General features: G+C 36.4%; 3 protein-coding genes across 3 annotated transcripts; 2 read left to right on the forward strand and 1 right to left on the reverse strand.

Annotated features, from left to right (window-relative positions):
• Nucleotides 1-562: 562 nt before the first annotated feature.
• Nucleotides 563-10,393, forward strand: LOC113061656 (RNA cytidine acetyltransferase). Its single transcript, XM_026230967.1, has 29 exons — nt 563-723; nt 887-1,017; nt 1,101-1,192; nt 1,322-1,493; nt 1,715-1,837; nt 1,926-1,987; nt 2,565-2,679; nt 2,761-2,868; nt 2,966-3,099; nt 3,217-3,310; nt 3,503-3,601; nt 3,813-3,949; nt 4,030-4,154; nt 4,273-4,423; nt 5,291-5,387; nt 5,778-5,894; nt 5,979-6,080; nt 6,391-6,465; nt 6,599-6,715; nt 7,554-7,687; nt 7,794-7,842; nt 7,930-8,026; nt 8,214-8,324; nt 8,411-8,583; nt 8,798-8,917; nt 9,118-9,216; nt 9,426-9,499; nt 9,809-9,889; nt 9,981-10,393. Exons 2-29 carry the CDS (start codon nt 904-906, stop codon nt 10,084-10,086), a joined length of 3,078 nt encoding a protein of 1,025 aa, XP_026086752.1. The 5' UTR covers nt 563-723; nt 887-903; the 3' UTR covers nt 10,087-10,393.
• Nucleotides 10,394-11,632: 1,239 nt separating this feature from the next.
• On the forward strand, nt 11,633-13,708 carry si:dkey-10o6.2 (isopenicillin N synthase family oxygenase). The gene is made up of 7 exons (XM_026230969.1): nt 11,633-11,912; nt 12,001-12,125; nt 12,217-12,283; nt 12,662-12,815; nt 12,911-13,056; nt 13,148-13,258; nt 13,343-13,708. The coding sequence occupies exons 1-7, from the start codon at nt 11,760-11,762 to the stop codon at nt 13,520-13,522; spliced, it is 936 nt and encodes a 311-aa protein (XP_026086754.1). The 5' UTR covers nt 11,633-11,759; the 3' UTR covers nt 13,523-13,708.
• Nucleotides 13,709-13,835: 127 nt separating this feature from the next.
• nucb2b (nucleobindin 2b) lies at nt 13,836-20,743 on the reverse strand. Its single transcript, XM_026230968.1, has 13 exons — nt 20,587-20,743; nt 19,823-19,948; nt 19,226-19,333; nt 18,992-19,124; nt 18,597-18,700; nt 17,250-17,435; nt 16,928-17,018; nt 16,790-16,848; nt 16,586-16,678; nt 16,393-16,482; nt 15,585-15,755; nt 14,611-14,671; nt 13,836-14,510 (listed from the first exon to the last, which is right to left on the reverse strand). Exons 2-13 carry the CDS (start codon nt 19,946-19,948, stop codon nt 14,428-14,430), a joined length of 1,305 nt encoding a protein of 434 aa, XP_026086753.1. The 5' UTR covers nt 20,587-20,743; the 3' UTR covers nt 13,836-14,427.
• Between the last annotated feature and the right edge of the window lie 6,439 nt (nt 20,744-27,182).

Genomic DNA, 27,182 nt, shown 5'->3' on the forward strand with positions numbered 1-27,182 from the left:
GTTCCCAAAGTAGGGGTCGAGACCCCATAAGGAGAGTTCGATGGCTTCCAGAAATACATTTTTGAAAATATTTTAACCATAAATAAAATGTTGAATTAAAAAGAAAACTCTGTGGAATTTTTTATTCCAGAATGTTGCCCACCTAACGAATTAGGCAAGATTAATGTTGAAATGTAAATAATGACTAAGTTTTAATAATGTTGTTATTAGACTGTTGTGTTTTTTTCTGTTGTCATATGCTTTAACTGCATGTTTGTAAAGCTTAGTTTAACCACCTCAGAGGAAAGTGGGGGTCCCGAGCTACTGGCACTGTTACGGTTCTACAGAAAGACTACAACTCCCACAATGATACAAGTCTATCGCCTTGACGAATCTGAAAACATATATATATATATATATATATATATATATATATATATATATATATATATATATATATATATATATATATATATATAAACACGCAGTTTTAGTCTGATGTGTGCTAAATTAATTTATTAAACAAAAATAATACGCGCGTTATTCGGTCATTCTAAACAGGCGTTATCATTGACTTCTATAAGTCTGTTTTGGGGTCCATCATGCCGGGGTCCTTCGCCGATGGTTTCCCACGTGAATGTTGGAGCATGATAGTCTGCTGTAAACGAGGCGAAGTTTTATTGCCCTAAAAATTGTTTATAAGAATTGAACAGCGTATTTTGTTTTATCGTTGGAATATTTGAGGTATGTCTTGCGATATGAATAAACATGTTAATAATACGCCTAGGTTTGTCTGAACGCTATGTAAAATGTGTTTAAAGTATGTTACCACGCACTACAGTGTTAACTTAATTTCACTTAATACATTTTATATGTAAAGCTGATTTTGTCATGTTCGTGGTGACAGGGTGCATTTGGGAAGCAATGGCAACTTTTCGGAAGAAGGTGGACAATCGCATTCGAGTCCAGATAGAAAACGGCGTCGCACAGCACCATCGATCAATGTTCGTGATAGTTGGTGATCGTGGCAGAGATCAGGTAAAGCATAATTGGGTTTAAAAATATTTTAATACTGTAACGACGTTGGCTAAACCTCACGCATATGTGCAATTTGCATCCAGGTTGTCGTTCTGCACCACATGCTATCTAAAGCAACAGTCAGAGCCCGGCCATCAGTGTTATGGTGTTACAAAAAAGAGCTTAGCTTCAGCAGGTATGACTATTTTATTGTAGGTCCACCATCAATATTAATTGTTCACAAACTACTTTTCTTTCAGATTGTGAATTGCATGTAAAATTGTAGGAACCTTCATAGAAATTAATCTGTTTTTTTTTTTTATAGTAATCGAAAGAAGAGGATGCGACAGCTGCAGAAGAAGATCAAAACAGGCACACTGAACCTAAACAAGGATGATCCTTTTGAGCTCTTCGTTGCTGCTACCAACATCCGATACTGCTACTACAACGAAACACACAAGATCCTGGGAAACACCTATGGCATGTGTGTTCTGCAGGTAATAACAATGACGAGCTTCTCAGACATCTGTAAAGCCTTACTTCTAAAATCCATGTATTCATAAAAGTCTGCATAGATTTCTTAGCTTAAAAGACACATGTAACACAACCTGAAGGGGGTGGTTTTAGAATTTAGAAAAATACTTGTAAAAATGTGTGTGTAGTACAATGGGGTTTGCAGCAGTTTAGGGTGAAGTTCTTGTCTCTTTTTCTATTACAGGACTTTGAAGCTCTCACTCCCAACCTCTTGGCTCGGACCATTGAGACTGTGGAGGGTGGAGGCATTGTTGTCATTCTTCTGAGGTCTATGAACTCACTGAAGCAGCTGTACACAATGACAATGGTGAATGGCCTCTGAAGTGGTTGTATACCAATATCAAGATGGCAATTTTTGCTTGAATATAATTATTAAAATTCATGTTTTCTTTCAGGATGTTCATTCTCGATACAGGACAGAAGCTCACCAGGATGTTGTTGGAAGGTTCAACGAAAGGTCAGTCTTTTGGCATTTAATTACGAAACCCCTGATTATAATATTTATATATCTGTTATCTATTTATTTGTGATTGTGTTTTAAAATGATTACTTTTTTTAATGCTCAGGGTTTGCGGTCGTTTTTGTATGTGTGTGACTGCACAGTTTGGCCAAATATTTTGTGATTTAAGATGTCAAAATAATAATAATTCATATTAATGAATTATTATTTATGAATAAATTCATTTTATAATTTTATTTTGATGATCATTATAAATAAATGAACATTAATCAAAAATAGTACTATTGTAATACTATTTCACAGTCCAAAAAGTATTTAAGAAAAAGTCTTAATTTCTGTTATATCCCAAACTATTATTTTCATGGACAACCACAGGGAGCCTTTAAAGCTTCTTTGTTAATGACATGTTGCGTTCTCAAATGCAAGTTACAAGTGACCCAAACTCCGAACAGATACAAATGATCCACATGATTTAGATTTTATTTACTTCCTTCAGCCCTAATCTGAGGTGCACATCCTGGCCTGTAAGAAAAAAGAAATGCATGCAATAATGATCTAATCTTATTTCCCCCAGATTCATCCTGTCTCTCTCCTCCTGTAAGACATGTGTTGTGATTGATGACCAACTCAACATCCTGCCAGTCTCCACTCACATTACTAACATCAAACCCGTCCCTCCAAAGACGCAGGTAACTCTTGTTCTTTATTAGACAGTGCCTCATTTGATTATTAGCTCATATGAAGTCCATAATCTTTGTATTTGCCAACAGGATGATGGACTGTCTCCAAGGGAACAAGAGCTAAAGGACCTAAAGGAGTCTTTACAGGACACACAGCCAGTTGGTGTTCTAGTGGACAGCTGTAAAACTATGGACCAGGTATGATTAAAATAACTCGATGTTAATATCTCGATGTTGAGTTGTTTCATGTGGAACCAACTTAATATTTTATTTTGCCTGTGTTTATTGTCTTTAGGCCAAAGCAGTGCTTAAGTTCATCGAGGCTATTTCAGAGAAGACCTTGCGGAGCACTGTAGCTCTTACTGCTGCCCGTGGTCGAGGCAAATCTGCTGCACTGGGATTGGCTATAGCTGGAGCTGTTGCATTTGGGTATGTACAGTAGTAGGGTATTATGAATAAGATTTTTTTTCTTGTTGCATTTGCCTCCTGACTGCAATTTATGCTAATAAATAACTTCTTGTGTTTGTGTTGTACTTCTCTTCTCAGCTATTCAAATATTTTTGTCACATCACCCAGCCCAGACAATCTGCACACGCTGTTTGAGTTCGTATTTAAGGGTTTTGATGCTCTCCAGTATCAGGTAATCATCACTGAAGATAAGGGTAGATATGATGTGTTACTTTAAATAAAACATGGAGTTGAACCCAGTGTTATTTTTGTATGAATGATATACTATTGCATCTTTTATTATAATTTTGAATTCGTCTTCCCGTGCATACTTTTAAGGAACCTTCTTTCAACTAGATTTTTTTGTTGTTGTTGTAAATTCTAGGAACATCTGGACTATGAAATAATCCAGTCTTTGAACCCAGAGTTTAACAAAGCCGTGATTCGTGTTAACATCTTCAAGGAACATCGCCAGACCATTCAGGTATACTGACCTCCATCTCTGGATTTATTTTCCATCATTTTCATTTTTTTCTTCCAAATGTTTGTTGATTCGTGGAATCTCAGATATTTTCATGCTTGGAGCTGGTTTATTCCACTTTAGTACATATACAATATGTGGGAGTGCAGAAACCACAGGTTCATGTGGTGCATTTTGCATCATTGATAACTTGCTGATGTGTTTTGATCTGCAGTACATTCACCCTGCTGATGCGGTGAAGTTAGGCCAGGCTGAGCTGCTAGTCATCGACGAGGCTGCTGCGATCCCGCTGCCTTTAGTGAAGAAACTGCTGGGACCTTACCTTGTGTTTATGGCATCTACGATCAATGGGTCTGTATTTGAAGAACTTGTTAGATCTTTTTGCAGTGTTTTTATAATCACAATGCAGTAATCCTAATGGTAACGTGCAGGTATGAGGGCACTGGTCGCTCTCTGTCTCTTAAGCTGATTCAGCAGTTAAGGCAGCAGAGTGCAGACAGTCAGCTGAACCTCTCGGCTGAGAACAGAAACACCAGCACAGTCAAACTGGCAGCAGGTAAAATATAATACTTGCCGCAAGAGAACCAGATTTAGTAATATGAAAAAAAGATTTTTTTTTTTTCTCACTGCTGATATGTGTATAATGTGTAAACCACACCTTACCTGCTCTGCAGCACGAACTCTTCATGAGGTGACCCTGCACGAGTCTATCCGCTACGGCCAGGGGGACGCTGTGGAGAAATGGCTGAATGATCTGCTTTGCTTGGATTGCCTGAGTGTACCACGCATCATCTCAGGCTGCCCTTTACCCCAGACATGTGATCTGTATCCTCTAAAAGTCAAACGATACCTCTATATTCAGCATTGCTTTTTTATGATCATTCTAACATCACACTGATTCAGCGTAATTAATTTTTTGCCACCTAAAAAAAATAATTCATGCTTTGGTAAATCATTTGCAGAATTTCAACATTTTATTTCTTGATGATTTATCAGAATTATCACTTTATCGTAATTATGACTTACCAAGGCATGGTGTCAGAAATGTGTTTTCATATTCTAGCTCAGGGGTGTCCAAACTCAGTCCTGGAGGGCCGGCGTCCCGCAGAATTTAGCATTTACTTGCCTCAACACACCAGCCTGGAAGTTTCTAGCATGCCTAATAAGACCTTGATTAAGCCCCTTTCCCACTACACGAAGGACCCAGCAAATTGCCGGAACATTGCCGGGTCGCCTTCTATGTGAAAGCAACCATGTCCCGGGACTGATTCCAGCATTGAACCCGAGTCGGGGACCTAGTAACATTGCTGGGTTCAATCCCGGAACGAGCGCTGTGTGAACAAAAGCCAGATCTAATGTCGTGTCGTAGTGATGACGCACGTTATCGCACAACTTGTTTACCGGCTGTTTTGAAGGAAGATCAACGTTCGCAACAAAAAAAAAAATTGCAAACTGTAATGAAGCAGAGATCAAATCTAGCGACCCATTGCTGGAACACTTTACCCGTGTATTTGTCGGAATCGCAGTGTGAAGGTTGCTTCAGATGTGTTTAATTGGGGTTGGAACTAAACTCTGCAGAACAGGATTGGACACCCCGGTTATATAAACCCATGCCTAATATCTCAAAATAACACAAAACACTGTCACTCATCTACCTTCTTGACATAAGATTTCTTTAATCCTTTATTCCAGTTATTATGTGAATCGAGACACATTGTTTTGTTATCACAAAGCTTCTGAGACTTTCCTCCAGCGTCTTATGGCTCTTTATGTAGCATCGCATTACAAGGTAAATAAATATCTTGAGTATTAGATTAATGGTTCTCATCCTCATCCTCTCTTTGTGTAGCAGAATATTTAAAACACCCCCCATAAAAAGTCTTCATTTTGATAAAACTCAGGGTTTTTTTTGTTGTTGACTTTTTAAAACTTTTTAATATTAACTGGGAGAACTGACTCCAAATATTATTTATTAGTATTTCAGTTTACATTTAGATTTTTTGTGTTTAAGCATTTTTATTTAGATTGTCTCAAAATATTAATAATGTATTAATTCAAATATGTTTAGTCATCTTGTGACCCCCTTGAAAGGGGGCCTGGAGCCCTGTTTGAGAAGCACTGCGTTAGAGGGTTTCGTTATGTCACAAACAATAAACGCCAAACTCCTCTCCTTCCTCAGAATTCACCTAATGACCTTCAGATGCTCTCGGATGCTCCTGCTCACCATCTCTTTTGCCTGCTGCCCCCTGTCCCACCCACACAGAACTCACTCCCAGAGGTCTTAGCAGTCGTCCAGGTGTGCCCAAAGCTACCGCTGAATCTGATTCGAAGTGATTGTAATGAAACGACGGCATAGTGAAGCCTGTGTTTTCTCTTCCAGGTGTGTCTGGAAGGAGAGATCTCCCGCCAATCCGTCCTCAACAGCTTGTCCAGAGGGAAGAAAGCTTCGGGTGACCTCATTCCGTGGACCATTTCGGAACAGGTAAAAATCCATGTTTAAATTGAAACTACACTACAGGTTAAACTACAGTTTGGATTCAGTGTTTATTTATTTTTTTAAAGAAATAATTTTCTTCACCAAGTATGCATTAAATTGATCTAAACTGACAGTATACACAATTATAATTTTCCTAAAGATTTACATTTCTAATAAATACTGTTATTTTGAACTTTCTGTTCATCATAGAATCCTTTTGAACAGTAGTGTATGTAGATAATTTATGCCATACTATTACATAAATGTTTCAAAGAGTGAAGCTGAAATGATTCTGATGCTCTTGTTTTGCATTTAGTTTCAAGACCCTGAGTTTGGAAGCCTCTCTGGGGGCCGGATTGTCCGTATTGCGGTGAATCCTGATTATCAGGGGGTAAATGACTGGTGCTTTTCCTCCGATTATTTACAACCTCAGTCATGATCAGTGAAAAGCTTACATGAGCATTATTGTCTTGTTTGACCAGTTGTATCATTGCCCATGTGTGATTTATTGTGCCTCTCTTTAGATGGGTTACGGCAGCCGTACGTTGCAACTGCTACAGCAGTATTATGAGGGTCAGTTTCCTCTTCTGGACGAGCAAGAACAGACAACGACCAGCAAAATCACATCTGTGAGCAGTGAGGTAATGGTCTGTTAGTGTCATCACTCAAAAATGTTCATGAAAGTCTGTGTGCCATTTTTCATATATTAAAATGCTTTAGTATTTCTGTAGGTAGTATATTCTATTACTTATGTAGGTAAACAAAGCTTTGTTGAATTGTTATATTAGTTGATAGAAGTAAAAAAAAAAAAAAAGAGAGAAAAGTATAGAAAACATTGTTTGTACTGTATTTTACTTCTTACACTAAACATTTGAACACTACTGGTGTCAGTAAGTTATTTTATTTTTGTTTGAAAGAAGTCTCTTATGTCCACATAAGACAGAAATACAGCAGTTTCACAATATTACGGTTTTATTGCATTTTAATGTATTGAAATTTATGTAATTTAAAATGTATTTCTGTGATGGCAAAGCTGATCACAGGAATAAATGACTGAAGCCATAACAACAGTTTTTGGAGTCACATAATACTTAGAAGTCATTCTAATATGTTGATTTGGTGCTCAAAAAAACAGCCATGTTGAAAACAGTTGTGCTACTTTTTGTACAAACTGTTGTAAGTAACTTTTGAATTGTGTACCATCGCTGAGTGATGGTTTCTGTTTGTTATAACTTGATTAAAATCGATACACTACCATTAGTTATACCTTTTTGTAGAAAACCAGAACAAAGTGAACCCTCTGTGGCAGAAATGTGCACACGGAGTTTAAAGAAAAATCCTTCATGCATTTTAGTGGTTCTAAAAGGCACCTGATAAAGTAGCATAATTTCTGCACCAAAAGTATTAATAAATAATGGACATTTAAGTATGTATTCTGAACATTAGTATTTTGCTCGTGTCTTTTTCATTCCTGTACAGGCTGTCAGTCTCCTGGAGGAGGTGGTGTCTCCCAGGAAAGACCTCCCACCGCTGCTGTTGAAGCTGAATGAGAGGACCGCTGAGAGGCTGGACTACCTCGGGGTCTCTTACGGTCTCACTCCTCAACTACTCAAGTGAGTTGCTTCATGCAAGCAGGTTTTACAGTGATATTTATACTGCAGTACTGCCACAAAACATGTTGCTGACTCCTAAATATCTCTTGGTTGCTTTCCCGTGCAGATTCTGGAAAAAGGCTGGATTTGTTCCTGCTTATTTAAGACAGACTCCGGTAAGCATGCAGCATTTTTTTTTTTTAAGCATCGTCAAATTTTGTAACTTTGTAATAAAGCGTGTATTCTTGTATTGTGACCTGGAGAATGACCTGACGGGAGAGCACTCCTGCATTATGCTGAAGGAGCTCAATGCTGAGGAGTCTACAGACCAAAACCAGTGGCTCTCAGCTTTTTGGAAGGGTAAATATTCCCAATCTCTCGTAATATAGTTTGAATGCTGCAACTGACCAATCAGAATCCAGTATTTCAGAGAGCTGTGAGATGATAAATATAATACATAGATATAATATATAGATCGATAGATTTATAATGCTCACTCAGCCATCTCTTTCTGATTACAAAGACTAACTTTTCTTGTGTTGGACAGATTTCCGGCGGAGGTTCCTCTCCCTGCTATCCTTCCAGTTTAACAAATTTAGCCCGACCCTGGCCCTCAACATACTGCAGAACAAGAACGCTAAGGACGACAGCCCAGCAGGTACAGGCCCACATCTGCTTCCTCAACGTAAATATTGTATGCGTGTTGGTTTTAAGATGACTTTACATATGTCTGTGTCTCTTCAGCACTTACCAGTGCAGAGTTAGCGGCCACATTCACTCCATACGACCTGAAGCGCTTGGAGATGTACTCAAGAAACATGGTGGACTATCACCTCATCATGGACATGATCCCTGTTATCGCACGCATGTTTTTCCTCAAACAATTGGGAGACATCACACTTTCTGTTGCCCAGTGTGTAAGTTCACTATGTGTGTTTGTCCAAGTATTTAGCCACAAAAAACCTGCAAATGTTTTTCACCCACATTTGGCAGATGTTGATTTCATACCATGTGTGCGTTTGTGTGTGTAAAATTATACATTTTTAATTTGTTTTGAGTTCTAGCTTTGAGACTGAATTTGCATCTCTGGTGTGTGTTCAGGCATGTATGTAAAACATAATTCTTTTTCAGGCTTTGTTGTTGGGAATTGGGCTTCAACACAAGACTATAGATGAGCTGGAGAAGGAGATTGAGCTGCCTGGTTCTCAGCTTATGGGCTTGTTCAACCGTGTCATCCGTAAAGTGGTGCAGGTGAGACCAAGCCCTCTGTCTTTGTATCTCAGACACACACTGATTAAAGCAAAGTACAAGGATTAGCTCTGAACCACCTCATCAGACCACTTCCACTTGAAGGAGTGAGAAGGACACTTCTTGGATCTACTCCTCTACCTCTTCTAGTCTGTGTTGCTGTTTCATTGTGTAGTTATTTTTTGTTTTAATCTCTTCTGCAGTTCTTCAACACTCTTCAGGAAAAAGCAGTTGAAGCAGAGATGGTGGCTACCAAAGAAATAAGCATGGAACCAACTGTGCAGACACTTAATGAAGATCTGGTACGAGTGCCTGCGATGCTGATTTGGGGCTCAAACATGTCTAATTTATTATCGATGTTAAAAACGGTGCTGCTATTTTGTGGAAACTTTTTTTTTTTTTTATATTACTCCTTAGGATCCCTTGAACAAAGTTCAAAAGAACAGGATTTATTTGAAGCAGCACATTTTTGTGACAAGGTATTATATTAAAACTATGTTTTGTTCCTTAGAATGAGGCAGCCAAAGAGTTCCAAGACAAACACAAAAATGACATGGAGAAGATTAAAGACATGAATCTTTCAGAGTGAGTATTCCCAAAGAAAATAATCCAAACTGCATTCATTTAAAGGGTTAGTTCACCCTAAAAATGACCTCATAATTTACTCACTCACAAGCCATAAGACTTTCTTCTTCGATTCATCCAATCGGAGTTATATTAAAACATATTTATAATGGCAGTGAGAGGGTGTTTCTTTTAAATAGTTCATTAAAGCGCATCCATCGATAATAAAAAGTGTACCACGCAGCTCTGGGGGTGTGAATCAAGGCCGTTTACTGTTTGCTGCACAGTGCAGTGTTGACCACTCTTATCCATTCTGAATTTTTTATTAAGGTATATGATTCGAGGAGATGACGAGGAATGGGACCAAGTGTTGAAGAAAGCAGGACATACAGCTATTGTTAGCATAAAAAGGTAAATGGAGTTCTAAGCAGCTTGGGAAGGTGATGTTTTGTCTGGAATCATGAACTGCTATGAACCACGATCTTTCTGTTTTACCCCTCAGTGACAAGAAAAGAAAACTGGAAGCCACGATCCAGAAAGAACAATGGCAAGGCAAGAAGATTAAGAAAAATAAGGACAAAAAGGGCAAATTTGGAAAGAAACCATAAAGAAATTAACTTTAAAATGAAATTTTGAAATGTCTTTGTCTTGTTTCTATGATCAGTAGATTTATTTAACTGTCCAAATGGAAATATCATTATCAGTAAGAATTTTAAAGACCAAATGGTTTAAAAAAAAATTGGCAAGACTCCATGTATTTTCAGTGAACAAACAAAATTAAGTTGTACATTGTTGTTTTTCTTTCTTTTAACCACATTTCAGAGATTGATATTTCCATGGTGTAGACCTCTTGTTTTTTCTGTGAAAGCTCATTACAGAAGCCATCTGTAAAATAAATTATAATCTTACGGTGCATTACTTGTGTACAAAATATACTTATTCACATTTGACTCTTTGCTAAGCTTAGTAAAAAAGAATGATTGAGAGATTGGTTCACTACAGTGGAGAAGCTAATTTCAACTGAGGCCCACCCAGTGAGAAGCTGGTAATTTTCCAGATGAATCTTATTCATCTAAATATGATAATTATAAATGTATAGTTTCACTATAATTTCAAATATGTGCTTTAAAATATATTTAACGTGATTTTTCAAGGTCAATTACAGTCAGTTTATTAACTTTCCCAATTCCAGAGTATATTACCGGAGTGGAGCGGTGTGATTTCTACTGCAGGGAGGAGCGGATTTTTTAAAAGTTAAAGCATCGTGGTTTTTACTCGCTCCACCACGTTAAACATTTAACTATAGCTTGATACAGATGGATCTCTAAAATCAAAAGGCTATCATGATGGCAGCAGCCAAGCGGGAAGTTACAGGCTAGTTCTCGAGAAGTTTGTCTGTTCCTTTTACTGAGTATTTCAGGGTTAAAGCATGATTTAAAGTGTTACAGCACATTCACACGCAATAGCTTTCGCAATAATGCATTCAAACAAATGTAATAGTGCTACATCTGTATCGGATTTATTGATCTGTAGATTAAATAACGGAGAAAAATGTACTATTTTCATCACAAACCAAACTTGCACGCAGAAAAGTAGCAATACCTTTTAATGCTGATAACACAAATACCCTAAGTCACTTTGAAACTTCTGTTATTATTATTTTATTTGCATATAGGCTACGTTATGAACATGAACATTTAAAACATACTGAAATACTATAGTCATGGAGCGAAAGCAGAGCGCACTCCGGAGCGTACACTTGTTAAAATAATGATTGGTCAGTTTCTCTTAGCTCCACCCACAATTATGTAAACGACTGGAGGACGCATATTTTTGAAAATAGTGTTACGCTTGAAAGTTGAATTTAAAAAAATAAAATTTTTTTTTTTTTTTAACACACAATGCGCAGACAAATGTACTTAAGTTAAGATTGCCATGCGTATGCAACTAATGTTTCAATACCACTGCAAATACTTTTTTTTGATTGCTTTCAGAAAGCATACTAAAATCTTTTACCCATTGGAAATAACTTACTGTCCATATTACAAAGTTTAGACCGTATACTGCCAAATAGTAGGATTAGAATGGGGACACTGAAAAGGCTGAAGTCCAGTGATGTGCTCCTCGTGGTTTGCTCTTTCATTGGTTGACCTTTATGACTATTGCTCAACAACTGCACTGTTAAAAGAGGCGAAGATCCTTGACGTATTTTCTTCAGGATTTCCAAAAGGATTTTAAAATAACTCTGTCGTGTTGTTGTCTCGAAGAGTAATAACTCACTATGGAGATACCTGTCATAGATTTCAGCGTTTACGAACTGGAAAATACAAATTTATCAGTTGATAACTTGAAGAAGTTAAGTGACGAACTAAGAAGCGCCTTTACCGAGGTGGGATTTGTTTATCTGAAAAACACGGGCATCAGTCAGGACGAGGTTTGTCCTTTTGTTTACACGTTTGTTACGAGAAATGTTCTCGTAGTTCGTAGATGGCTGGCTATTATTATTCTGTCCTTCGTTTTAGGTGGACAAAGTTATGGTTGTTTCAAAGAAGTTCTTCTGCTTGCCAGAGAGCATGAAGAGAACTTTCAGCCGGGGCAGTTTCTCGTGTAATGGAAACCACGGCTGGGTCTCGGTAGAAACGGAGAGGCATGTCAGACTCTTCCAGCTTCAGAAGCATTACAGCAAAAAATTCACGAATGATGGAGAATTAATGGTTGTATATTCTGCGATTTTACAGTTTGAATCCTCGACGTCCCGGGGATCTGAAGGAGGCGTTTAATACAGCATCTTTGCGCTCGGATATTGTAAATACGTTTCTTGTCTTCTCCCCTTTCCTCAAGTGGTAGGCCTACTCACTGCAGAGTCAAATTATACTTTTATAAGAGTTATAATTTTTTGAGTGGAAATATTTCCTGAGAAATGACTTTGTATGTTGGTTTTATACTAAAAGGGCCACGATAATGGTAAAAAAGTTACTATATATATATATATATATATATATATATATATATATATATATATATACACACACACACACACACACACACACACACACCCATATATATATATATATATATATATATATATATATATGAGTATTTTTTATATGCACAATTGTTTTTTATAACATTAAGATATTTTAAGGAAGTCTTACTTTATAACACTCCACTCAATGTGTTCAGAGTTGGCCTTCAGAAGGAGTTGATGACTTTCGAGATGTGCAAGTATCATTTTTCCTGCGCTGCAAGGAGCTTTCTCTCAGAGTGCTCCGACTGATGGCTCTTGGTTTGGGCCTGGAATCAGAGGCCTTTCTCAGCGCACATAAACACATTGGAAGTAAGTAAAATTGAAATGCACTACTTCTTCATCCAAATGCAGTGAGTCAATGGCTGGGAGGACTGCAAGACCTTTACAGCGTGGGTTGTTTTAAGGTGATGTGAATGGAACAACATTACGGGCTCTGTACTACCCTCCGGTGAACAGCAGATGTGTGAAGGGAGATCAGCTGCGCTGTGGTGAACACTCCGATTATGGGAGTATCACTTTGGTCTTCCAAAGTCCAGAGGGTGGACTGCAGGTGAATACAAATATAGGACAAGAGGAGAAAAGATTCATGTTCAGTGTGGTAATTTTGTCTCTGCATGTCTCTCTGGGTTGTTCTCCTCCAGGTCCTGAACCGGGCTGGTGAGTACATTTCAGCCCCCAGCATTCCTGGAACAGTTCTGATTAACATAGCAGACCTGATGCAAAGGTGGACTAGCGATGTCTATGTGTCTGCCGTGAGTCTCTTCACTAATATTACATTTTATTTAATTGTGCAGTGCAGGCAAAGCTTATTTCTTCTCTATTATTCTGACCCTCAGGTTCATAGGGTTTTGCTGCCCCCTGCAGGTGACTCTGGCACACGTCAGTCTTTGGCCTTCTTTGTACAACCAGATGACGAGGCCATCATTTCATGCTGTGATGGATCAGATAAATATCCTCCTGTGAAGTCAATTGACTACCTTTTATCAAGGTTCAAGGATTCGTACAGCAAAAAATAGATCCTAGTTAAAGTGGAATGATATGATTTTGTATGTTTGGAAAAAACTAAATTAAGTGATAATCAATAGAGAACACAGTTGAAGCTTAGATAATTTAATACATTGTAGAGAATCGTAAAGCACAGTCACTTAATCCGAAATTACAAAGGATGCTCAAACAATAATAATAAAAAAAATCCATACCTATTTTATGCTTAATAAAATTTCTGTATATTTTATAAATTTATACATTGTTTACAGTAGAACACTGGTTGAAAACCATGATACCATAATCAATTAAAATAAAACAGCTTGAAAAAAAAAATCACGACGGTGCAGTAGTAATTCATCAACATTTTCAGAAACTCTATTAAAAGAGCCTTGTCAATCAATCTAGGATTGACTTTCAAGTGAAACTAAAGCAAAAAAATATTATATTCTATCCAATATTACTTTCATTGGAAGTGACGTGCAATAGTAATGCTGAATTATGGGACATTTAACTTAACATGAATCAATCAAATAATATAAAATGTCTAAAAATAAAGAGAAAAGTTTCCTACGAGGTTTAGCAAACATGGCATTTACAAGAACAATACATTTATTTTAGCTAAATTCAAGTTTCAAGTACAATCACTGTCATCACAAACTATCTGCACTTTTGATGAGAGAATGTGGACTGAAGTGTGATTGTCAACAGAGAATTCTGTTAACCATTTACATACATCAGCGACCCGTTTTGGGATACCTTAATTTAATATATTTTTTGAGTGTTTGAGAATACCACCACAATGATTTGTTTGATGACTTCAAGGAAAGCCAAGGTCTTTGCTAAGTGACAGTAAAAGGTCCATTTGAATGTGAGGATGGAAATATGACACTACATACAACAAACACATTACAGACAACGAGAAGAGCTTGAGCTGCTAAGAATGTGCAGGGAGGTCTTGTTGATGACCTTGCGACAAAGGCTGACTGTCCCCAGGTAGTATTTCCACAGCAGAAGGCACTGCATTTGCCAAAAACAGAGAAATAATGATAGAAAATTAACATTTTGTTCCAGTTTACAGAGCAAAATGCCTTTGACCACAAAATATAAACACACTGACCTTTGGCCTGCCCTGGAGGCTCTATTTTCTGCGTTTTCAACCGCCCCATGTGCTCTACCGCCTAAAAGAAAAGATCAGAATGGTAGAAAGTGTTGAGGTCAGAAAATACTAGCTTATTTTAGTGGCATAAAATAAAATCAGTGCAACAAAACTTCATATCATAAACACTCATTTAAAAGGGTGTCATTTTTGTAAAGGTTTTTAAAAGAAGATTCTTATGCCATACATCATGGAAAACCGTAACACATTTCCCCCAATAATTTTTTGATGAATGTAAGTTTAAAAGAATGGAATTTATTTGAAATATAAATCATTTCGCAACAATATAAATGCTTTACGGTCATTTTGAGCAATGTAATATATATTTTCTTCAAAAAAATGTATATAATAGCTTTCCCATTACAGTAAAGTTTATAGAATTCCTTTCCCCATTACAGTAATGATAATGAGATTTATTTTAATAATGGTAATGTGAATGGGGGAAGGTGCTTAATAAATATGAAAATATTGCCACAAAAAATCATTATGTCACTAGAAATAAGCTTCATCTACTTTAAGCATAACATTTCTTTTTATTTTGGGGGTAAAATACAATATGGACATGTTCTTGACAGGCTTTATAAGGTTCACACATGAACTCCTGTCAGATAACAGCAACATTTCTTATTGGTTCTTATATTTTCAGACAGATTAATTTTCATGATTTTTCCAGTCATTTTTGATGACCTGGTGGACTTAAAGTCCTCAGGACAAAAAAATTATACATATATTGAACAAAGAAATATCCATGACATTTCAAGGACCTTATTAATCTCCATGACTTTTCCAGGTCTGGAAATCACACTTTGTAAATTTGCTTGTATTTGGATGTTTTCCAGGACTGTGTGAACTCACTCAGTATCTGGCTCCAAAATGAGTCCTATCTACTTTTGTGAAATGTATTAGTTTCTCTTAAATCTCTCTCTCTCTCCTACCTGTTGTAGCTCCATTTTCTGGGCGTTAAGCTGTTCCTGTTGTCTCTCCAGCTCCTCTCGCTGTTTCAGCAGCTCACTTGATCTCAGGTTCAGCTCTTGCTCCTCTCGAGCCAGATGCTGCTCGAACTCTCTCAGCTCTTCTTCAGTGTACATCGGATTCTGTTCCAGAGTCTCAAGAGGAAGCAGACAAAGGACATTTTACATCAAGAAAACAATTTGATGAAATGCACACTATTTTTGTAACGTTTTTGAAAGAAATCCCTTATGCTCACCCTATTTACTTTGCAATCATTTTGTCAAAACTACAATTAAAACAGTAATATTGTTAAATATCATTACAATTTAAAATAACAATTAATTAATAACAGAATTTGTTCCGGTGATGGTAAAGCGGAGTTTTCAACAGCCATTACTCCAGTTTTCAGTCTCACATGACCCTTCAGAAATCTTTCTAATAAGATTTGCTGCTCAAGAAACATTTCTTCTTATTATCCATGTTGAAATCAGTCGTGCCGCCTAATATTTTTGTGAAAAACATGATACATTTTCTGGATTCTTTGAGGAATAGAATAGCATTTATTTGAAACCGAAATATTTTGCAACATTATAAACGTCTTTATCGTCACTCAGTGAATTTAATATGTCCTTGCTAAATAAAAGTATTCATTTCTTTCAAAGGAAAGAAAAAAATGTACATACTTTTCAACAGCAGTGAACCTTTAGTCTCAATGAAAAGCAGTTGACAGATAGGGAAGATTTTGTTTCATGTTGACCTCAAAAGTAAAAAATAAATAATAATAATAATTACCTCCCATCCATCTGGCTCTAGAAATTCTTTCCTGTTTGTGGCAATAATAAATTCATCAAGTGAAACGAGCCTGTCTCTGTTAGTGTCAACCTATAGACAGTCCAAAAAAAAAAAAAGGATTATCAGTGAACCATCTTTGAAATAATATTGGTAGCACAATGAAAGATCCAGTCCCCTGCTATGATGCCCCCACCTCATTCATCACATGCTCTCTCATGCGAAGTCTCTCCTCCTCCATTTCCATCATGTCATCCTCTTCATGTGTGGGATCATAGACTTTCTCTAGCTGAACCGGGTGGACACAAGCATCAGATTTAGCACCCCATGAAGCCATGCCATCCTCAAAGTACTCTATAATGCTAGTTCTAAAGGGAAATTAAGGATTATTAAGGGGAACCTCTTTGGTAAACAGTGCCTCCAGTTCTTGCTCATCAAAGTAGCCATCTCCATTAGTGTCTGTGAAATCAAACAGTTGTCACAGTTGTTGCAATGATATAATCGAAGTGTTCAGAACAGAGAGGCTCGGTAATCTCACCGTGTAGCTTGAAGAATGTCTTTGGGTCAAATTCGCTGGGATCCAAACCGTCAGCTTCCTCCCAGACCTTTTTCAACTGGTCTTGACTGCCCTGTTTACACACATACAGACCAAACCTATACATTGGATGTTGATTGGATGGAGACACTGATTGAAGATGAGCTTGCAGTCGATTGTAAGAAAGGGGCGGGGTTTACATGGAAGAAATGATTAGAGAATTTCAGCAAGTCAATAATAATACAAAATAATAATTAAGTGTTCAATATCACAAATTAGCTTGTTTGATTATTATATTAATTCCAGGAATGTGTCTTTAGCTTACAGGATGATTTATTTTGGGATGGTCTGCGTGTTTCTTCTTCATCTCTTCATAGTGCTCCTCCTCTTTTTTGCGCTCTTCCTCATCCAGTGTTTTAAGATGTTCCCTGCGTTCATGTTCTTTCGTCATTTCATACCTCTTGAAGTCTTCATGTCGTTCCTTGTCGAAGTTTTCCAGGTCATTAGTGGCCTCGATTTGACAAAATAAAAAAACAAGCAGAAAGGAAAATGTAATGTGTGGAGACCAATAAGATCATTAAATACAGTAGATCTCCATTCAGTAAGGATGTACCGATTCACTCAACTCACAATTCATTTCGATTCACAATTTTGATTTCCTGATTCTATTCAATTCACTATTTTTATTTTATTTTTAAATTAGTGGTAGGCAAACAAATGCATTTTAATCATGATCCAAACAAAGATGCTACATACATACAACGTGAGCAGTTTTTAATCTAAATAAGACTCTATAATTTCGAAATATGAAGCAAAAAAGGAAAGATTTGATCACATAAAAAATATCTGCATGAAACAGAAACGGCAGACGAGCTGAACAAGACACAGATTCACTCTCTGCCAGCATGTGGCGCTTAAAGTGTTTCCTTGGTTTTTGCTGTAAACAAAGAAGCGCTGCACTCATGAGCTTTGATATGCATGCATTATACAGAGGCAAGATGAAAAGAAAAAAATGACTCTACATTTTTTTTCTAAATTCAGTAAGTTCCCTTCAGACATGCATTCATATAAACTCCCATCACATACTTGAATTGATTTTCAACCGGCTTGCTATTAATCGTTACATTTAAAACCATTCTGATGGTACACTGATTTCTAATAAGCTGAATGGCTTCTGTTTCTTTCCCTCACTCCACCCAAACATTTGTTCTGGGGTTATGCAAGTTTGTCAAACGGATACAAAATTTCACAAAAAAGGGCAGACAGTTTATGGCAGAAACAACTGCACTTGTGTAGCACTTGTTGTATTGTGACATGTGGCATTATATATACATATAATACATATTAGCAATTCCTTCATTCCCTAGGAATGGAACCCATGACACTGGCGTTGCTAGCACCATGCGCTACACTTTGAGCTACAGTGATAAAATTATAAGGTTTTTATGACATGTGCATATACACAGAGACAAAATGATCTGCATTTTGATCAGAAATATGCTAGGAGAAGCAGCTAAATCAAATTTACATCATCACAGGGCAAAAAAAAAAAAAAAACTATTTAAACAAAAATATTTATGGGTAGTACATTTTCTTATTTCACCTGCCAAAAAGGTCATTTTGGCCCCTGAATGAAAATGTGTGACAATTGTGAGTGTTGGATTAAACCTACCGATTTAATGAGACGATCCAAGTCTTCCACTTCGAATGTATATGGATTCATGTGATTCAGATGTTCAAACTGTTTCAGAAGTGCTTGGTGGTCCACTGTCATACCTTAAGGGAAAAAAATGAAGAGCATCTCATTTTTCTTGACGTTTCTTGTCTTTGCAGCAGGCCAGAGTTCCAGGTTTATAAAGTAAACTGTGATATGTAGAGTTTGATGAATGACACTCTCAGACACAACATTCTATATCCTTGAAACATCTTCGCTCTGTGAGCCTGGCGATGGTAAATGAAACAAAGAAACAAGATGGTGGAGGACATTTCACAATAGGCTCTAGTGCAAATGTGAGCCACAAAACGATATCAGAAACAGATTAGCTTGTAAAGTGCTGCCTTTGATACCCTTTTCTCCGTTCATGTCTTGTTTGACTTTGATTAGGGTGCGCAGTCTATTCACTTCTTGTCTCTTTAGTTCATCAAGTTTAGTTCGCACGTGATGGCTGACAAAGTCCAACTCTTTAGCCAGTTTCCCTTGCTGTTTTCACCAAACAGAGAATGAGAGGAAAGCAATGGGGTGTTAAGATAATCCGATTAAGCCTCTGCAAAGTAGAACTGGGAAGTAAAGCAGTGCAATACCTTGATGTCGTCCATGTCTGTGTTATGAAGTTTCTCTCTGAAATGTGGGTCCTTTTCCAGGAAATCAATAACCTCTCTGAGATAACGATCATAGTGCAATCCAGTGTCCTAAATTATTTCAAATCAGACGTACAGAATGACACAAGGAAAAAACACTAGGGAGACTTAAATCTTTTTAAACTTATATGTTAAGGAACATCTGCAAAAGGACAAGCGATCAGAGTTAGTCTATGTATGTTGAGCTTTTATGGCACAGCTTATTATAATGTTATTATTATGTGTTCTTGTGGCTTAGTGATAGAGCATCGTGTTAGCAGCACAAAAAGTTGTGGGTTCAATTCCCAGGGAACACATGTTAGCTAAAAAATGTTAGCCTAAATGCACTGTAAGTCACTTTGGTTAAACCGTCTGCTAAATGCATTCATTTAATTTAACTTATAAGCATCACGTTTTATGTGATGCTTGCTTACCAAACCTGTCAGAAGTTTTCACACTGCATATTAGAGAGAGAAGCATCACACCCATTTTAACCCTATAAAGACATGTTTTCATAAGTTGTTTAAGAGAAAAACATTATTAAATCATATTACTACTTACTACACTTTCAGGGTGCTCCAGATCCTCTACTGGAGGGCTCACTTTGGTCTTATCCACAGCAACTGGCAGTGCATCCAAACAAGCCCACAGACACAGTGTCAAGCAGAAGTGTGATGGTCCCCACATCTGTGGAAGGACAAGACCACCACCACTGTCATTTGTGATATAGATCTAGATGGAATTACTGCATGTGTGTAAATGATCTATTAAGTATTATTATTAATTATTTACATATTACTCTATGATAGAATTATATATTGAAATATCTATAGTTATCTTTAACAAATATGTAATTTATTATATTTATATTAATAATATATATATATATATATATATATATATATATATATATATATATATATATATATAGGCCTTTATATATACTAAATAGCGATAACTATATAGTTTAGATAACGTTTCATATAAACTAAATTACACAAGTACAAATGATGTCTATTTGTTTTTAAGGGAAACTTCCTACAACCCAAGAGTGACGTCACCGGCACGTGTAAAATAAATCTTGTCAATCCCTGTCACAAGGAACACATCATTTTCAGTAACTACGAAATAAATAATTCTACGATCAGACTGAAATCATATCGGCAGTGTACGACACATTAGGCACTAAATGATGTTATTTTCTGAATTTCTTTTTCTTTGAACACAAAACTATATTACTCCACCATAAGGCTTTAAGCATCATCTGTTGTAAAACAGAGCACAGCAGCAGCTGACATTATAAGGAGCAACAGGTGAACACCTACCCTAAGAGATCCCCTGAGAGTAGTATTTATAAACTCGATGCTGCTGTTTTCGCCTCGATCACGCGTCACAGATATAATCCACCTGACAGTTCATTTGCAACTTGTCTCACCTCATGTGTCCTAAACACAGTTCCCTAATGTGAACCCCACCTGCTGAGCTGTGTAGCCACGCCCCTCGCCTGCTGATTGGAGAAGCCATCGCGCTTCCGCCTTTGAATTGTTTTCTTGTTGCTCTGTCATTGAGCGGGCGATCTGTCTGTCAAAGGTTCCCATGGTAACTTGGCAAGTACGCTTGTCAGAAGAGGTACGTGGCGTTCACGAGTCCACCGTTACACAGCTCCAAAATCAAAGAGCTGAGTGTCAGTGTCACTCACCCTCCCTTCTTCTGTGCTCCACAACAAGCCAAAACGACACAGCAATCACAACAGCTGTTATCACTCAACTGTTATCTTGACAGTGTTGTCTGTAAGGTGGGTCATGACGCTACATTCCAGAATTTTAAAACTGGAACAAATAATATAACGTTATCTCGATGTTTGGTTTACCATCTATAAAAATTTTACTTTTAGATAAAAATGGTGCATTGGTGCCATTCACCGCCATTTTTATTTTGATTATATTCACTAAGTGTCTCTCCTCTATTAGTCTATTAAATGTATGTGTATCCCTCAGAAACAATTTAGGATTAAAAGAGCATAATGCACCTGTTGAATGTTTTGAAATGTAAACATTTGAAGTATGTTGCCCACCAAGGGTTTCCTTGTGTATTTGTATGTGATGTTCATAGAAAGCTAGATTAGACAGTAGACTACATGTGTGTTAAAAAAAAAACTGAAACACAGCTCAATATTACGCTCAATTCTAGACCAAATCAACATAAGTTAAATGTGGCTTTTACAATGATTGCATTGTAGTTTGCTGCTGTATCCTTGTAGTAGATACAATTATGGGAAGGTTTGCTATGAATTATATCCTTATGATTTGCAATGTATAGGCTACATCTATCCATTAGATGGCACTTAAAGTCTACCAATGAAATACTGCAGCCCCTTTCTAAACATGAGCGGATGTCAAGTGCTTGTCAATGTTTGTTACTAAACGCATATTTACATATGCAAGTTTCTTTTTTAATGCATATGTTAATCAGTTATCTTTTATTACTTTATATCTGTAAACAATCACTGCAAAATAGCATTGTCTATTTAGAAGTGACAACTTTAACTAGGATTTCTCTAAGGCTGTAGGTTGTGTTTGCTTTGCTTCAGTCTAATGTTGTGTTGCATTGGTTGCCCTTTACGCCTCTGCTTTGTTTGAGCTTGCTGATTTGTTGGCATTTGCTCTTATTTGTTTTGTCTTAACTCCGTTTGACTTATTTTGTGTTTGCAGTTTTTAACAAATAGATCTGTTCATATTTTCATAGATCTGTTCATATTTTCTGAATGACTTTTTTTTTGTACTTTTTGTGTTATTTTATAGTATTTAAGGTAATATTATGTTTATCTTTTTATTATATTTTTTTTGTCATTTAATTAATTTATTATACATGATTTACTTCCAAGGCAGTAAACTGTACTCAGGAAAATCGGCTTTATTAAGTGCAGACCACTCAGTTTAGTTATATCTGCATTTTAAAAAGTCATAAAGATTATTTCAGGTACTGCTTCTGTAATATCCTTGTTTGCCTCCTTATTTGTTCCCACCTTGACTAACTCTGAGCATATGTTGTTCTCATAACCTCCTGAAAACAGCTGCTGTTTAAAGAATCTGCTCTACAGATAAAGTCAATAGAGCCATCTGGTGGTTTTTCGTAGATTTAATCTACAAAACAACAAAGACATTTGAGCAATATAATTAAACTGGCTGTTCCTGTGACTGGAAATATATTAATGAAATGAATACAAGTATATTAAGTCCTCTAGTTAAAATTCTGTTTGTATATTTTTAATTTAATATATTGCAAAAAATGTGTGTGTGTGTGTGTGTGTGTGTATATATATATATATATATATATATATATATATATATATATATATATATATATATATATATATATATATATATATATATATTTCAGAAGTTTGGGACTGAGGTCAATTTGAATAAATCCATTAATAGTTGCTGTTAAAATTAATAAATTTGTTTGGCAAGGATACAGTAAAGACTTAGATTGGTACAAAAAAGCTGTAAAAATTAATGCTGTTCTTTCTATTCATCAAAAATATTGGAAATATGTATCATGGTTTCCAACGAACATTAAGCAGCACAACCTTTTTTTTTTATCATTGACAATAAATAGAAATGTTTTGTGAGCAGCCAATCAGCATATTCCACTGAAGACTGGAGTAATGAATGCTGAAAATAAAGCTTTGCCATCACATCTATAAATTACATTTTAAAATATATAAAAAATAGAAAGCAATCATTTTAAATTGTAATAATGTTCACAAGATTACTGTTTCTATTGTTTAGATAAATGTATCAATAAAAAATGTCAGCAAATAAATGCATCCTTAGTGAGCATGAGATATTTCCAAAACATTTTATAAATCTTACTGACTACATATTTTCGGAATGTATACATAATACTTTTCAGTATAATAATTTTAGTGAAAAGCTCAATGCAGAATGTGACATATTTTTCCTATCATAACAAATTTGTAAAACCCTTTAAAACCGATTATGATTTTACTAGTTTTTATGTGGTCTCATATTTTTGAACCCTATTGTATTTATGGTTCAGTAGTAACATGATCATCATGCATTTCAGCAATTAAGAAACATATAGCATTATAAATGAACAGAATAAGGGCTGAAAAACATTTTGAACCAAAGAGCAAAAATAGTGGGAGTTTAGTGGGAAGTTCTAAGTTTCTGCACTGACACACTTTACTAATACACCGAAGATCAAAAAGTGTGGTGTATCCCTGCAGTACTGCTCCACTGCTTCAAGGTGCAGGAATCAACCCATATTTCCATCACTAGAAGGCCTCTGTGATGTTGCATGGCTGTAGCAATTTACTGCTAAACACCCCACACAGATGCTAAAGGTGCTGTCTGTGCAGGCGGAAAAATAAGGCATAAGCCTTTGTGACTGGAATGAATATATACACGTAGGTCTGAGGAGTCGCAGAAGTACCTCCGTGTGAAGTGCTGACAAGGCTGTGAGGCCTAACGGCCGGCAAGAGCTCCACAACGCAGATGGATAGAGGAGGAGTTCTGCTTCAGCTCGGCTGTGATTTATAGGCTCTGAGAGGAGACTGTGCATCTCTATGTCTGTGTGTGTGCTTGTGTGGATCCTGTGTTGTTGTGAGTGAGATTTATGAATTCTGACTTTATTCCCATGTAGTGTTGATGTGACAAATGTTGTTTTCCCCTCCAGGCTTCTCTAAGAGATATGGAAGGGGTGTCTAAATGGGTGTTAATATACGCTACTGTCCAAAGGTTTGGAATAATTAAAATGAACAATACAGTAAAAACAATAATAATGTAAATCTTTATTACAATTTTAAATAACGATTGCCCATATTTATAGCGTAATGTATTCTTGTGATAAAGCTGAATTTTCTCCAGTATGCTGATTTGGTGCTTGGCTTTTATTCTCAATTATTATTGGTGCTCACTTATTAATAATGGTTCATATTATAAGTGTTGAAAACAAGGTGATGGATTTTACGAGGTGATGGATTCACGGGCCTGTGATTGATATTATGACGTGCTTATTTTTTATTTTACACAACCAGTTATATTTTATTTACTTACAAATGCAACCAAAATGTAGCATGAACATTTATCTGAACAAATCCTGTATCCCAACTGAAACATCCACAACAAAAAAATAAAACTTAGTTTAATAAATAAATAAATAAAGTCACAAATAAGATCTCCAATCATCTGATTGTCTTCACAAAAGTCAAGAAAGTCTTTCGGTCTTCTGTGCATTCTAAAATGTTTAAATCTGGCATCTCCTAACAACACAATGCAGGGCCCTGCGTTCTTAAGCAGTGGAGAAAATGGACGAAAAATAAAGAGGGAGAAGAGAGAGAGTGTTGCACACAATGCATGACTGTGAGTTAAAAAGATCCTACACCTTACATCGTGCAGGGATCATGTTTGTGACCGATCTAATTGGAGACCTCTCCGACAACGCGCGGAAATGCGACAAATGGAAGCTAATCATTACATTAACTACATTAACAGATTTGGCAAATGGAAAAATACAACTATGAAGCAGTGATGATTTGGGTCTGTCACAACCTTCTATAAGCACAATGATCACCCAAACAATTACAGCACATTCAGAACCTTAAGGTTCTACATAATTATTATGTAGCTGTTAATTTCCTATAAAGTACGTTCAGTATTCAGTATGTTAAATATATATATATATATTTATATATTTTAGGGGGGTGAATTTTATTATAACTCATCTGTATAAATTAAGCCTTAAAGTTCTGCATAATTAAGGGCTAAGCCACTTGAGTGACAGGTGGATTACCACTGCTATCACTGCCATCAAGCAAGGTAGGCGTGGTTTCAGCAACCATGTCCCGCCTTTTTCCCATTTTCCATTATCCATGAGTGACACTCGGTGACGCACTGCCAAGATGGTGACGGCCACTTCCGCCCACTTTTTGCTTCAAAAACGCTCTTTGGAAACCAACGAGTGACATCACGGACACTACGTCCATGTTTTTATACAGTCTATGATAAAGCTGCTGTTTCAAAGCATTTCAGGGTACCTTTAGTATGCACTAAACCTGTGCGGTTTAAACAATCTAGGAGCTCACATCTGCCCATTGAACACAAAGCTCTCCAGATATATGGCTGAATGGGAAAGTTATCAATGTGTGTGTCCAGTAACTAATGATGAACACACAGTTTGCACTGAATAACATGCAGAATAACATAAGTGGACTTTGAACGATTAATTGCTGCTTTGAACGATTACATAATTGTGGCATCCGTAATTGTAAATGTGATTATAAATTCTAATAATTGTTCAGCCATACCTAATATGTATTTATATTTATGTTTCTTAAAGAAAGCTTTCATTTTTCAGTACTGTTTCATTTGTGAATGCTGGCCTGTATAGTGCTGTGTTATGCTTGTGTTATATTAGTGCAGGCATCAGAAGTCTATTAATGTCTGCTGCATGTTCACAGAATTAACGATGTTAATTTTCAGCATCTAGATTTTCCAGCACTGCAGAGCTCTTTCTGCTAAATGGCGTCTTTGTCTTTAATGGACTTCTTTTGTGTGCCAAAGGTCTGTTTTCCCATCATGCATTTGCCATTCTGTTTGGTGTTCCTTTAAAGTACACCACTTCTGCTTTCCCAAGCAATACCTCAAACAAGTCAAACTCAATATACAAAGAGCCAAAGTAGATGCTGCTGCTTCAGTTTGTGCCAACCCATGATTGACTATTTGAGGTAATTGATTGTAGGCTACTGTGTATCCTCTCTCATCCGGACTACTTGATCAGCACACGGTGGAAGAATCTGGCAATAAATAGTAAACATACCATTTAAAATGGGTAAACTGAAATGCTTTGCTAGCAAATTAATTAGCTCAGCCAGATGCATCTTATATGAGATTAATCAGGTATATACACAACACAAAAGTAATATTATTACTAATTGCATCTGTGTGAAAAGACAAAAACAGACAACTGAACAGTATGGGAAAGTCAAAAAGTGTAAGTCCTGTTGGAAATGTGCTCTTTACGTAACAAAACACTAAAACGTACAATGACGAGCTAAAGCTTAAGACATCACAAACTGTTGTTAAATGTTGTTAAAAGTTTGGGGTAATTTGTTTTTATACTTTAATGCAATTTATCACAAGTGAACATTATTGGACATTTGAAATGTTTTAAATATTTATATATCAAATGTTGTTCTTTTAAACTTTATATTTCTCAAACTGAATTCTGAACAAACTTTCTGCTTTGTTAACACAGGAATAAATTATTTTTTTAATATATTCAAATAGAAAATGGTTGTTTTGATTTGGAATAACATTTTGCAATAAAACTCTTTTTGACTTATTTTTGATCCAATTAATGCAGCCTTGCTAAGCATAAGAGACTTTACAACATTTAATGAATCTTACCGAGTCTGACCCCAAACTTTTGAACTGTAGTTGTGTAAATGAAATGTTTTAAAATTTGGTTTAATTAAGCATTTTGTTGACTAAAGTTACACACCATTTTAGTCAGAGTAAAACAAAGACTTTGACTAAATCTAAGAAATAACCACAATTACTTCTATGCATTTGACAGAGCTTGTATCCAAATTAACTTAAAGGGGACATTGGATGCCCACTTTCCACAAGTTGGTGTGATTCTTTGAAATGTCTGCAACATACTTTGGTTAAAATTCTTCAATGGTCATGTAAAACAACACCTTTTTTCCTGGTCAAAATCAGCTGTTCACACTGACTCATTTCGGTGCATGTCTCTTTAAATGATAATGAGCTATTGCTCAAGCAATCCCTCTCTTCTGTTTCTTGTGTAATCGGTAGTGCATTACCTTCGAAAAAACAAAACTAATCATCAGTGGTTCTGATGTCGGGCGAAAATTAAGACTCTTATGTTC

This window comes from Carassius auratus, chromosome 43 (genome assembly GCF_003368295.1).
Source record: "Carassius auratus strain Wakin chromosome 43, ASM336829v1, whole genome shotgun sequence".
NCBI classification, from domain to species: domain Eukaryota; kingdom Metazoa; phylum Chordata; class Actinopteri; order Cypriniformes; family Cyprinidae; genus Carassius; species Carassius auratus.